Here is a 12,626-nt window from a genome sequence, read left to right as displayed (position 1 = left end):
TCGTGAAGCCCAGCATTGAATTGTTCATGACTCGCTGTGTGTTGCTGCTGCCGACCCAATGGAGCACGAGACAGCACTGTGAGCCACACGTCAGTTTTTGTTGCTCAAACTAACAAGACGCACATGCGCGTCATCTGATCTTGATAAGATTTTCAGTCGTCAAATCATACTACCTTTTTTCAATTCGTTGTGGGGGGTGCTATATCCCCTACTGTCCTGTAACCACGCGGTGTTGCGGAGATCTTGGAATGACGGCATAGGAGCGAAGATATGGAGGCCCGTGGGGGAGACTAGTGAGAGAAAGGGCCTGAGTCCCAGGGTCAATGTACCCGATGGGAGTTCTAATGTTGGGATTGCCAAGCTGGAGGGGGAAGAAGGAATACCCTAGGTAGTAAGACGGAGCTCGGAACCTCTACGCTACTAGTAGTTAGCATTCTATAATAAGTCAGGGTGGATATCGACAAGCTCTAGATAACTACTAGAATAGTAACACCGGGCTCACACATGTCAGGAATCTTGAGAGTTAGACCTTAAGCGAGCCTTCACCGTTTTTTCTGCAACTGGCGAAACCAGAAACGATAGCCCTGGAGCCAGACCGGTTGAATCGGCACGTTCTGAGCACGTGCTGGCTGACGGTGACCAATTCCAAGGCTTGCTATACTGAATGTTTAGATAAGGAAGTAAGTCAATTGGTGTTTCCTAGGGTCTTGGATGGATATGGTAGTATGTGGGCGAGGTTAGCATTGGATTAATCACACTGCAGTCGAGGACATGACCATTCGCAGAGGCCGCATAATTTTCGCAGACAGAAGCTAAGAGCATGCATATGTCTAAAGCAGAACCAAAATTTTGGATTCATAATTTGAGGTCCTTTTCTGGGTGGGTGATATTTCACATAGCTTCTAGTTGGGTGAGTGGATTGAAATCGAGGGATCGCTATTGATATGCAGTGGCTTGCAGTAGTCGAAGAGAAACAAAATCCAACCCCTGAAAGAATATTCAGGGATTCAGAAGATAACTATCAGATCTTCCCAATTCGCTAAAAATGAGTCAAAACTAAATTGTCAGGTAAATAGATAGATCAATTGAAAAAAAAAAATTAATTGACAAAATAAAAAAAAGATAACAGGCCCGAGCCGTGGATCGAACACGGGACCTCGCGCAGGAGTGCTTAGGAGTTGCTGCCCTAAGCGCGAATCATACCACTAGACCACCCGGGCTGTTCTTCATATCAGCTGATCCTGCTTGAGCATTATATCCCTAATGATACCTTCGTACGCTTATCGTGTTCGCGCCTCTCTTATAACATTGAAGACACTTACTCCTTTCAAATACGATACTTCACATCTCTACTTCCTGGTAATTTCTATCATATTACAAGATACATAGCTAATAGAACTCAATTGCTTTAGTACTTCCAATCATTTGAAGGTTCCAACCTTGGAAGGCGGGTGATTTTGCACATGTGGATTTCCGAATTCTAAGCGGGTTCATGCCCGTGCGAAGTCTACCCAGGTACGTATATGTTCCCGCAACCTGCTAACATTGAAGGTTCCACCATCAATTCGGTTAAGTATTCAATGTTTGAACCATTTGTGTTGATAAGTTTCTACCTAACGTTCAAATTCTGATTCCAAGGTTCTCGTCCAGCCTTACCTAGATCCACGTGTATAGACACAGGCAATTCAAACCTCGAAAGGAACATTCGAAAGAGTTGAAGAAGAATCGCAATTTTAAATGTTGGCTTGGTGTAGCTAGTACGATCGCTTAGCCAGCAATTCAGTGTCACCATGCGAGCTCAAAAATATTTGAATTTTCAATGGTCCAGATTTGCATCAATTCAAACCTCGCCTAATGTTTATCGAGCACTTGAGTATGCTCTAAAGAACGGCGGGGATTTCCACTTCAATTGATTGATGTTATGATTCCTATGTATGTATGCATTCATGTGTATGTACTATATGTACATAACATGTGTACTAGTAAAGACAACATTGAAGTTTCTCTATGTATACCAAGCACTGCACTCAATGAGCCAAGCCCAATTTTCAACAAAAATCAAGTGAGTGGCCATTTGAATATAACTAATTCATCCCTGACCGACATCTGGAAGGGCTGAATCGCTGGGCTCAATATTCAGAAGAACATTATGGGCACTCTTGAAGACAGTACGAAGCCAGTCAATGATATGCCCTAGCCTTTCATACTCACTTTGAGAGCGGCTGGCGAACTCGTCGTACCACTGCTTTTGTCCACCCGAGCCACTCTGCCACCTCCAAACAGTGGTGAATTTGGTTGTTTGCAAATCTGCGTCATAATCTCTACCCACGTCGCTCACTGCGTTAAACTGGACGTAATTGAACGTACCCCCGTATAGCCTCTGGACGCGCGTTGTTCTAATAGGCGAAATCATGAGCGAACATGTAGGAAGGAGTAGTGAATATCCGGGAAATGGACATACTTAATCAAGTTCTGATACGCGTATTCGAATGCACGAAGGTCATAATTTGCGATGTGAAAAATCGTAAACTCAAGAATATGGGGACCTATACCTGTTCCTGATCCTGATATATCTGGACCGGGAATTTGCATATATGATAGATCTTCAATTGTACCTCTGCATGCAAATTCAAAATCGTGAATAAGGCGATGAAAACGTTCCTTATCCCCCCACGATGCGGACTTTATATCGCCGAGATCTAGCTTGATAAGTTGACGTTTTGAATTATAATGATGGAGACACATACTTGCTAGTAGGAAAATTTGGGAGGGATCATCGTTATCGGAGGCTCGCCAGAGGCCAGGGTTGTCTCGTAGTTTCCAAACGGCAACTCGAAATCCAGCGAACAAATTGTCGAAAGAGGAACTGGGGTGCAAAAGCCGGAAAGAGATCACTTCCAGTACGGCTTTCGATTCACGAGTACGTATGGGCACATGATTATCCACTTCGTACTGGTTTAAAGACCCCATCTGTGTCCAAGTACCGGCTGGACTATGCACAAGGCGTTTATTCCCGCGAACAAACGACTCTTCGATTGATTGTATATGTACTCGATCTTCAGGGTCGAGACGATCAGAATCCTCCAGGTCGCATTGCCGATTCACTGGCGTACCCAAAAGCGGGTATCTCCAAGTGGATTGGTTGGAAGGAAGGCTAGGCGATGGCTTTTTGGTCGCAAGATCCCTTCCTTCATAGCGCATTTGTTTAGTCTTGCAAGTGGCCATATAAGTCGCCTCACTTGCTAGAACTGCAAGTTGATCGATGATTTCATGGGAAATTTGTAGGAGAGTATTAGTTTTCTTGAACACGAAGCCACCAAAATAATGGTTCTCGACCTTAAAGCCTTCTACAAGAAGGGCTGGAATACAAATTCCCTTTTTATAACTTCGATAATCGTCTTCTATCCACCCTCCATAGGCGAATATCATGTTATGCATTGAGTGTACATCGAACAATGAATTCCAACGTGCTTTGAAGTCGGATTGACGTTCCTCGGGTGCGTTTTGCGAGACCGGGAAGTTGTAGGAAAATAACTCTAAGCAAAAGCCAGTAGAGAGAAAATCAGGAAGAGTAAGCTGCATACAGCGGTTCGTAACGTTTTCCAGGTATCCCAGAAGCATGGTAAAGCCCAAGGAACACTGGAACCGACTCCAAGCCTTCCCACTGTCCCATTGGATCAAAACCATGATCGTGGCTGCACTTTGGTCGACGGGCGCCCAGTATAGTTCTTGGAAGCCAGGAATAGTCGACACAAATTCGACAGACTTTCGCCAAAGAACTGAGACTGTCTGTGAGATATCCTCCAAATTGACCTCTGAAACAAATTTCAATTGCAGGATGCTAAGAATCGGGGTGGCGGGCAACTGTTCCCAATCTGGAGAGTCATAACAGATACCAGCGACAGCGGGCTTCATGGCGGACGCCAGTTCAGGTTGCTTGGCAGACGCCATTTTGATAATTCACGTTAGCCGACTTTAGTGATGAGTACTCAGCCACATAATATGTCTAGCAACCTGAATTGATAAAAGAGATATGGGCTTGGAACCCGTGCCGTGCGTGTATGTAAATCTCGCACAGAAGTTGTAACGTGAAACGATCCAGAGCCGAATCTACCGGTATGGACAGTCCAAAAAACTCAGCAAAGTGGATTTGCCCGGTAAAGGTGGACTTGAAAGAGGAACTGGAGTCCTAGGGGCACGGCCCACAAGGGTGCAAAAGTGGAGATGTAGTACAAGCAAAAGAAATATTTGGTATTACCTTTCACGCGCTAAATACGTATTGTCGCGTTATTAACATGAAGGGAAGCAGAAAAATGAAAAGAAAGGAAACTCCTTGAGAGGCCTAGGTACTTGACTCATAATGTACTGGGCCCCGTACTACTACGCTTGGGTACTCATCATCATTCATAACTCATACGCGCAGTGACCAAGGCTTCAATGTTGTAGGTAACAATAAACTTCCATGGATACTAGTATAATACATACATGCAGTAAAAAGATAAACATCCCAAGTAGTGGACCCCGATTCGCCAGCGCTCATCATAGTAATACATACATAAAAACTAGAACAAATATGTAAGAGGATATCAAATTTCACGCGAATACTTCATGCTAGACAACTCAAGTCTGCAAGATCCGTCTTTCTCGGTCCCGGTCCTGGTCCCGATCCCGATCCCGATCCCGATCCCGTTCTTGGTCCTGATTTCGGTCCCGATCCATATCGCGGTCATGAGGAGCATCCCCACGATCCGAATAACGCTCAGCACCCCTTTCCTTCTCCTCCACAGCGGCTGCGACACGGGTATGGTGATCGACGGTATCCATAATCGCCTGCACCAATCGCTGATTCGCATCTGGATCCTCTTCCTCAGCATGTCGAGGCGCGGGCCCATGGTGCGGCCGACCGTTACTCTCGGTCTCACTCACGGCTCTGCGGGGGGAGTTTTCGGAAGACGGAAGGTTCATTGGAACACCACCCGCGGCTGGTACCATTTGAGGGGCACTTGGCGCTGATTCACGGCGGTGATGGTGAGCGTAGGCGGTGTCATATGGACCCGTGGGACGCTCAGCAGAGGCCCGGGAGCTGGGAGAAGGGCGCTGTGGAGGGAAAGCGTAGGTGCGGTTCATGTCTACCTCCATGGCTTCTCGTGCGGTGGCGGATGGAGCCCAGGCTGCGCGAATCTCCACCTCCTTCACGTCTCGCCAAGAGCACTTGGCATGCTTCTTTGTGCAGCCTACGCAAGCGGTCAAGTTCTTCAGGCAGTCCATGTGGAGTCGACGACATCGATCACACGGTGGCGTTATCCGCTCGCCGCGGACCATCTCCTCCATACGGGCTACCATCTCTAGTTTGTACGGTCCGCCATCGTCTTTGTCCTGAGGGGTGGACTTGGGCGGGGGTAACAGGGAGGATGGGGTGCTGGGGATAGGCACCGCCGGGCTGGAGGCACTGCTACTGTAAACAGTGTTGTTGAAGTTCGCCGGATCCTCTGGCGCCTGAGGTCGAGGCCGAGATAAAGGATTGACGATAGGTGTTGTAGCGTCATCGTAGCCTCGTGCCTGACGATCGGCGGTAGTAAAGAACTTCTTCATCAACTCAGCGCGAGTAGTCGGTGATGCGCCTTTGATCGAGGTTCCATTTATGATTGTGACATTATCAGTATTGGGGTGTGAGAAAGCGAATTGTGCTGAAAGCGGATTGTCTTCGGCGGCCTCGGCCTCAGCTCGAGCCGCATTGACAGCAACAAAGCCGCTTAACGGGGAAGCATGGGACGGAAGACCGTTGGATTCGCGCCGTGTCTCTCCAGGACGAGACTGCAGAGTCGCATCGTTCTGGCGGCGGCTCATTATCGCGGTGCGGCGGTTTCTCAGACGGTAACTAAGCTGACGTGCTCGGGCAGACGCTATAACGAAAGGTTAGATCTAAGTCATGAAGATGTATTTATACTCTCTCTCCCTAGAACTTGAGTGAGTACCCTCTCTAAGAAATGAGTATGTACTCTCTCCCGGACCTGAGTATGTACTTCTTCCAGGAATTGAGTTTGTACTCTGTTCAGGAACCGAGTATGTAGCGGACTTGGGTCAGAGGCACCTGGGAAAGGTGTAATTCCTCTGATGTCGACCAGGAGTGTGAATAATAGGGAGAATAAGTTGCTAACTTACTTTGATCTGCGGTCTGAGTGATTTGCTGGAGGTTCTTTTCTAGGATTTCCAGTGCGCCCAACTCCTTCTCTTCATCCTCGATGATCGGCTGTGGGGGGATCATCCTCTGGGGCATGCCCGATGCGATCAACAAATGGTCTTCCTCGCTGATCTCCACGCGACACTGCTTGGTGTAGAACTGGCAGATGCGCGCACCGTTGCGAGCTTTCTCCAGATTGAACTGGTCAGGGTTGCTTTTGGCGAACTCGACAACATCCAACCAAGTCACCGTTGATTCATCCTTTTCATGCGCCTTGATCACGCGCGGAGGCCCATCGAACAAGCGTTCAAAGCGCTTGATCAAAATGGGACCCAGAGGACATGCGCCCAAGTTACCGGCGATGCTCTCATGGCGTTGAAGCACTCCATCATATTCTCCGATCAGGTGAATGATCGAGGGCATGTTGTCTTCGGAGGAAACGAGTGGAAGGTTTTCGGGGCATTGTCGCGCGAGGTAATTTATTTGGAGGTGATTGGAATGGGTTTTGGCCACCTTGGATTGTGGCTGCTGGTCGGTCGTGGGAGACCGAGGCCGTTTGTTAGACAGCTCCGTGGTCGCGGGGCGGGACTCCATAGTGGAATTGGATAAGAGGCATTCAGGAACGGCGAGTTTTGCCTCTTGATGCCCACCAGGAGTGTCGGAGTCCCGATCGATGGATATGGGGGGGGGGGGGGGTTCGGATAAGCTGGGGAGGGTGAAGTAGAAGGGGAAAAAAGAGTTAAGACCCAGGGGCGGGAACGGAAAGAGTTGAAAGGCTGTCTGCGAATCGGCCCCGGCGGAGAGTAGGGCGGAGCGCAGTGAATGGGGGCGGGCAGGATAGAATGGTAGATAGATTGGGTTAGAAGTTTACCGAGAGTTAGGAAAAGGAAAACGAGTTGGTGCACAGGTCTCCCCTCTCAAGGGAAAAAGACAAAAACGCAGAGGACCCAGAGGACCAGGACCGAATCACGCAGCGGAGTCCCGCCGGGGCTTTCCGCTGAGGCCTGAACCAGCCATATATGCCCCGTGCACTGTGTGTTCGAGGGTTACTCCATATACCATGGAATCATACATGTAATACAAAGTCCACTCTCGTTTTGATTCTCACATCAAGATTTCTATATATGTCGATCCCCCTAAACAAGCCTTTTGACCCTCCACTCTAATGACGACTTATGATGCTGAGTATGATAGTCTGATGGAAATGATGATGCCTGGAGCAAAATTACCAAATGACAGGGTATTGTGGAATACCACGATACACGCGAAATAAGTCCTCCGCTCTTTACCGCTCCCAGCAATTCGGATCCCCGGGGCGGTAATAGTACAGTAACAGCGGAAACTTCCCCAGCGGGAACTTGAACACTTATCGTTATCAGTCCAACTGCAAACAATCTTGAAAATCCCTCATACTGTCCATACTGACTTGACCCCCTCGCAACTTGACTGAACGTTTGATTCCACCTCCCTTTGAGCTGCAGTTCCGGTCTACTTCTCCTATCCGGGCTTAGTGAATTTTCATTGGTTTATTTCCCCCCCTTTTTCTTCCACCCCTCCCCCATTTTCATAAGCCCCGCTCAGACCATAATGTCCGAACGAGGTTCATTCCGAGGTCGTGGTGGTGGTGGTGGTCGCGGCGGTGGCCGTCAGCCCCAGCAGAAAAGTGGCGCTAGTGGCGGTGCACAGGAGAAGCCCAAGAAGGAAAACATCCTCGATCTCAACAAATATATGGACAAGGAGGTCCAGGTCAAGTTTAATGGTGGTCGTGAAGGTGAGTCTTTTATTATGCTTCATTTTAACGTCTTTCAAGAGAAAAAAAAAACCACCTCTCAACGAGGTTGGATTTACCAGAGATCAATTGCTGATTTGTGACTAGTAACTGGAACTCTCAAGGGTTATGATCAGCTCATGAATCTTGTCCTCGACGATGTCAAGGAATCCATGCGTGGTGAGTTTCTGATCACCATCTGACAAAAGTCTACTTACCAAAACTAACTTCTTCCAGATGATGAGGGTAACCAGACGACTCGCCCGTTGGGTTTGATCGTTGCTCGTGGTACACTCATCGTGCTCATCTCGCCTGCGGATGGAAGCGAGGAAATCCCCAATCCGTTTGTGCAGCCCGAGGAGTAAGACCTTTCTCATTTCATTTCAGTCACTGAATGCAATATGACCGGCTACTCTGGGGACGGCCGTGATAACCCCCTTGGTCATCTTAACAAAAAAGAAAACCAATGGACCCTGACTCTGTAGTGGGGAGCCCGCTCATTGGGAGCTACGAAGGGAACGAATGCACCACGAAATATTCTTTTATCCTTTCATCTGAGAATTAATGCATGATAAAAGACCTTACTGCATACCTGATCTTGGTACGAGTCCTCTGTCTCCTAGAGAAACTACTAGGCATGAAATACATGATCATAAGAATGCACACGAGATACTTCAAGTGCAGATTGCCGAACCAAACAACCACCGTGATTGATTTGCCTTTAGTCCATTATGTTTCAGTATCACAAACCGAATTAAATTGTACAAATAGGTATCTTAAAGTCAAAGGCCCAATTGTACAATGGCCATCTAATCACCTCCGGCCTCAGGCGAAACCACTTCCCCAAATTCTCCATCATCGTCGTTACCATCAGTCGGAGCAGGAAGTGACGGAGCTCCACCCACCAAGCGTCGAAGCCCCTCTCCATCTTCTACCCAAGGCCCGGCTTTCTCCATGTTATCATTATAATCAACACCCACGCGTAAGTTGAGACCTGCACTGAGGGCACGCTCTATACGAGCTTCGCGCGTTTGAGAGACGAGGGTTCGGAAAACGTGCACCAAGAAACCACCTAGAATATCGACACTCCAATCCTCGGGGACAAGGTCCAAAACTTCACGGACGTCGAACCAAGCTGCAAAACGAGCGAGGAGGTCACTAGTTCTCTCGATACGATCTGATAGATCTTGGATTTGCAAGAATTCATCAAGCAAATGGCGAAAAAGTTCTGATTGTAAAGAGTGGTCGGCAAGTTCGGGCTCGGCCCGAGATGAGCTTGAGGTTTGTGGTCCGCCAAAGAAGCAGTATCGAATGGCGGAGTCGTAGTCTCCCAGGCCATGGGTTAGAAGGCGGAGAGCTGCACGGTGATGGCCCTGTAGACCGTCCAAGATAATGCATTCTGAGACAAGCTCGTCTTGGAAGGGCTCAATACGTGCCAGCACGTTTGGGATAGAGTATGTGATGCCCGAAGGGACAGGTGTAGACGAAAATTGAGTGCCAGAGGTGCCGCTCAGCAGCTGTAGTAGGCGAAGCCGAGACTGCCACCAGGGCTCACTGGGCGTGTTCTCTGTGATGAAATTAAGGTAGGTAGGCTTGGGAGGACGCAGAGACCGGTAGGTTGAGTATGAATCCGAGAGAGAATCCCGTGCGGCGGATGAAGACTTCAGCACAGACAGTACTTCATCGAGATAGTATGAGATGAGATCGTCGGCATATTGAGTGTACTGTGAATAGTGTCAGTCATTAATCGATTAAAGGGCTCGTTGGTAGAACTCACGTTTTTGGCAAAGACTAGATGCTCCAGGTAAACCTGGACAGCGTTAGGGGCCTTTTCCTTGAGCAGAGTGACAACGTCCGCAGGCTCTAGCCGCACACGACTAGAGTTGTCCGCAAAGACCTGCACACCCAGGCTAGGGTTTCGCCCAGCAAGCCAAGATCCATATTCTTCCACCAGCTGGACATTCTTGATATTGACCAAATACTTGCGCATCTGGGCCTCTACGCCTGGCGCAGTGAGCTCCCCACCAGCATCAGGTTCACCGTCAACTATTCTCCGCCATGTGTTGAGAACGTTGTGAGACATCTTCTGGCTCTGATACAGACGACTCAAGATGTAGAGCCTCTGATATTGCTCTAACAGCGCCACAGCCCTCTCGAAGTTTCCCTTCCAATTATCCACCAGCCGATTTAACTCGGTACGAGTCGATAACTTAGTCCGCTTGCTCGCATTTACATCGGCGTCCTGTTCTAAAACAAGATGAAGAAGAGCGGCATCGGTGCTATCTAAGACAAAAGTCTCATCCGTGATGCTACCGTAACCTCTCTTTTGCTGCCAAGAGAAAAGGAATCGCTTCACCATATTCAGCACAGGACCGTTAATGGCAGTTGAGGCGGGCAGCTCGTTGTTTACTTTTTCCACCTGTTGTATATACTTTTGTGTCAGATCTGCGAGTCCGGAGTGTACCCAAATCCCCTGAGGGCCCTGTAAAACCTCACGTCGAAGCAAAGGAATGAATAGCAAGGCCAGGCGCGGGTCCAGGTCACCAGCCACAAGGGCTTGTTCGGTAGCTTTGATCACAGACTCGCTTCGGTGATCGGAAGGCATAGACAAAAGGTCTCCAAACAACAAAAGACTTGCTTTCTGCTTCACGTAACCGAGACCGATGAATTCTGATTCGTTTCGGGGCTCAATATCCCGAATTGACATCATCAAAGCCATGATGGAGTCCCGCTGCAGAATAATGTGCCCGCTATCATTGGTATACTGGGCTTGCTGTAACGAGCCTTCAAGCTGAACCACCAAGGGATTCTTTACAATCCGCCATATCTGGGATCCTGACCACAGTATGAGACTGCTTTGGAGGTTGCCCAGTCCATGAGCAAATTTTGCCTCTTCGGCATTTCGTTGCGCCTCCCAGCCCCGACCTGGCCTTGCTTCGCCTTTTTTGGCACCCTCAGAGTCTGTTAATTCCTGGGACTCAAAAAGTTCCTCTTCTTTCTGAAGGTGCTCAATGGATGCTTGTGTTCGAGGGTCTGCCGTTGGTACGTGGGGTGAAAGCAAAGGGGTTTTAAGACGAGTCATTCGCAAAAGTTGCCCAATACCCTCTAGCTCAAATTGGCTGGGGCAAATTGTATGCCGCAGGCCAACCCGAGCGGGTTTTACTCCAGGTGAGGGTATATCCATCCATCGCTTTTGGCGTTCAATTTCCGCCGGATCATCATCCCAGCGTTGGATCTCAAGTCGATTCTTGTCGTTTTCTTCTTCAATGATGGCAAGCACAAACTCATCCTTGGAATCATCGTTGGGCTGGAGAAATTGGTCGTCCTCCCCGGCATCAATGATCACGGACTTAGGATAACGATGAAAACTAATGGTCCCCCGCACAACCTCACCATCCAAGTCTACAAACATACCCACTCCAGGTTCCGTTTCTTCGGTTCCGGTTACAAGAAGAAATTCCGAGGGGGTCGGCGAAACCACATGGGGTTGTAGTTGTTTTGAGATTTGTGTTGTAGGTAATGGAGGTAGTGGTTTTGCGCCCTCGGCAACTGCTGGTGGAGATTCATTCTGGGTGCTGTCTGTAGGTTTCTTTGGGGGGGTTTCATTCTCTCTCTCTTCCGAACTTGATCGACGGGGTGTCCCGGTGGCCGTGAAGGGATCCGGGGTTCCCGAGGGTGAAGGCGACCGAGCTTGTTGAGGTGTCTGTGCATGTGGCTGTAACATTCCCGCAAATGCATTCAAACTGCTACTTCTGCCATGAGCATGTGAATCAGCAGGAGGAGAGCTTGGGTAGGATGACGAAGGAGATCGCTTGAGAGGCGTCTGGGGCCCCGGCACAATGTCTTCCACTTTTCCAGAATCAAAGACTTCATTCGAGGATGAGATAGGGAACAAGGGAATCTTCTGCTGGTGTTCCACTTCAAGCAGCGAGTACGAATGAGAGTCAGCCGCGCATGCAATTGTGCCTCTGCGAGCTGCGACTAAGCACCCAGGAAACCCAATCTTTTTGATGCGACGCGCTTCATCCCCAATTTGAACTAGCATGATGTTGTTGTGCGCCGCAATCATTACCACTGGTTTTTCCCCAGACTCGGCATTCTGATCGAGATCCAAGCCGCCGATCCATCGGCATTGATTAACTTTGGTGTTGCCGAATGCCGGACTGAGCTCTGGTAGCATGTAGAAGGTAACCGTGCCATTGCAAAGTATGCAAGCTTTCCCCACAGAAGCAAGTATAACAATTTGCTGGACACCGTGCTGGTCACTGTTTGAGGGTGTGGTCTGGAATGGGATAGGCAATCGCGATGCCAATATAAAGGTAGGCTCATTTGAGTCGTCGGAAGCGGGTGGAAGGCAAACAAAGTGTAACACCTCTGCTGCTGAGGTTCCAATATACAGGTTCTGCTCTATAGATTGTTATGTGGTTAGTGGACAGCTCTCCAGAACCACGTCATGGGTAGCTTACCCCAGTACTCAACACAGGTGATGTAAACGTCACTGTTGTCCTCGGTCTCCACCGGTACATTCTCGAACAATGAACGTAAGACGTAGGGATCTGACCCTGCAGGAGCAACCCTGCGCCGCTTACGAGGGCCTAATCCATCATCTGAAGCCATGATGGCTAGCTTGTAGGAGGGCCTTAGTCCCCGCGCAGTATTGAAGATGAGCTGGGAAGG

General features: G+C 48.9%; 4 protein-coding genes across 4 annotated transcripts; 1 reads left to right on the top strand and 3 right to left on the bottom strand.

Annotated features, from left to right (window-relative positions):
• Positions 1 to 2,089: 2,089 nt before the first annotated feature.
• N7466_010860 (uncharacterized protein) lies at positions 2,090 to 3,951 on the bottom strand (the record flags this gene model as incomplete). The annotated part of the gene is made up of 3 exons (XM_057170249.1): positions 2,090 to 2,396; positions 2,462 to 2,699; positions 2,748 to 3,951. The coding sequence occupies 3 exons, from the start codon at positions 3,949 to 3,951 to the stop codon at positions 2,090 to 2,092; spliced, it is 1,749 nt and encodes a 582-aa protein (XP_057015981.1).
• Positions 3,952 to 4,620: 669 nt separating this feature from the next.
• On the bottom strand, positions 4,621 to 6,775 carry N7466_010859 (Zn(II)2Cys6 transcription factor domain-containing protein; the record flags this gene model as incomplete). The annotated part of the gene is made up of 2 exons (XM_057170248.1): positions 4,621 to 5,903; positions 6,163 to 6,775. The coding sequence occupies 2 exons, from the start codon at positions 6,773 to 6,775 to the stop codon at positions 4,621 to 4,623; spliced, it is 1,896 nt and encodes a 631-aa protein (XP_057015980.1).
• Positions 6,776 to 7,768: 993 nt separating this feature from the next.
• On the top strand, positions 7,769 to 8,314 carry N7466_010858 (U6 snRNA-associated Sm-like protein LSm7; the record flags this gene model as incomplete). The annotated part of the gene is made up of 3 exons (XM_057170247.1): positions 7,769 to 7,952; positions 8,058 to 8,129; positions 8,187 to 8,314. 3 exons carry the CDS (start codon positions 7,769 to 7,771, stop codon positions 8,312 to 8,314), a joined length of 384 nt encoding a protein of 127 aa, XP_057015979.1.
• Positions 8,315 to 8,758: 444 nt separating this feature from the next.
• On the bottom strand, positions 8,759 to 12,566 carry N7466_010857 (uncharacterized protein; the record flags this gene model as incomplete). Its single annotated transcript, XM_057170246.1, has 3 exons — positions 8,759 to 9,673; positions 9,727 to 12,356; positions 12,416 to 12,566. 3 exons carry the CDS (start codon positions 12,564 to 12,566, stop codon positions 8,759 to 8,761), a joined length of 3,696 nt encoding a protein of 1,231 aa, XP_057015978.1.
• Positions 12,567 to 12,626: the final 60 nt, after the last annotated feature.

The sequence above is a fragment of the Penicillium verhagenii genome (genome assembly GCF_028828195.1).
Source record: "Penicillium verhagenii strain IBT 33310 chromosome Unknown utg000012l_segment0_segment0, whole genome shotgun sequence".
NCBI classification, from domain to species: Eukaryota; Fungi; Ascomycota; class Eurotiomycetes; order Eurotiales; family Aspergillaceae; genus Penicillium; species Penicillium verhagenii.
Note: the sequence above shows the minus strand (reverse complement) of the source record. Positions and strands in the feature narration are given on the sequence as shown.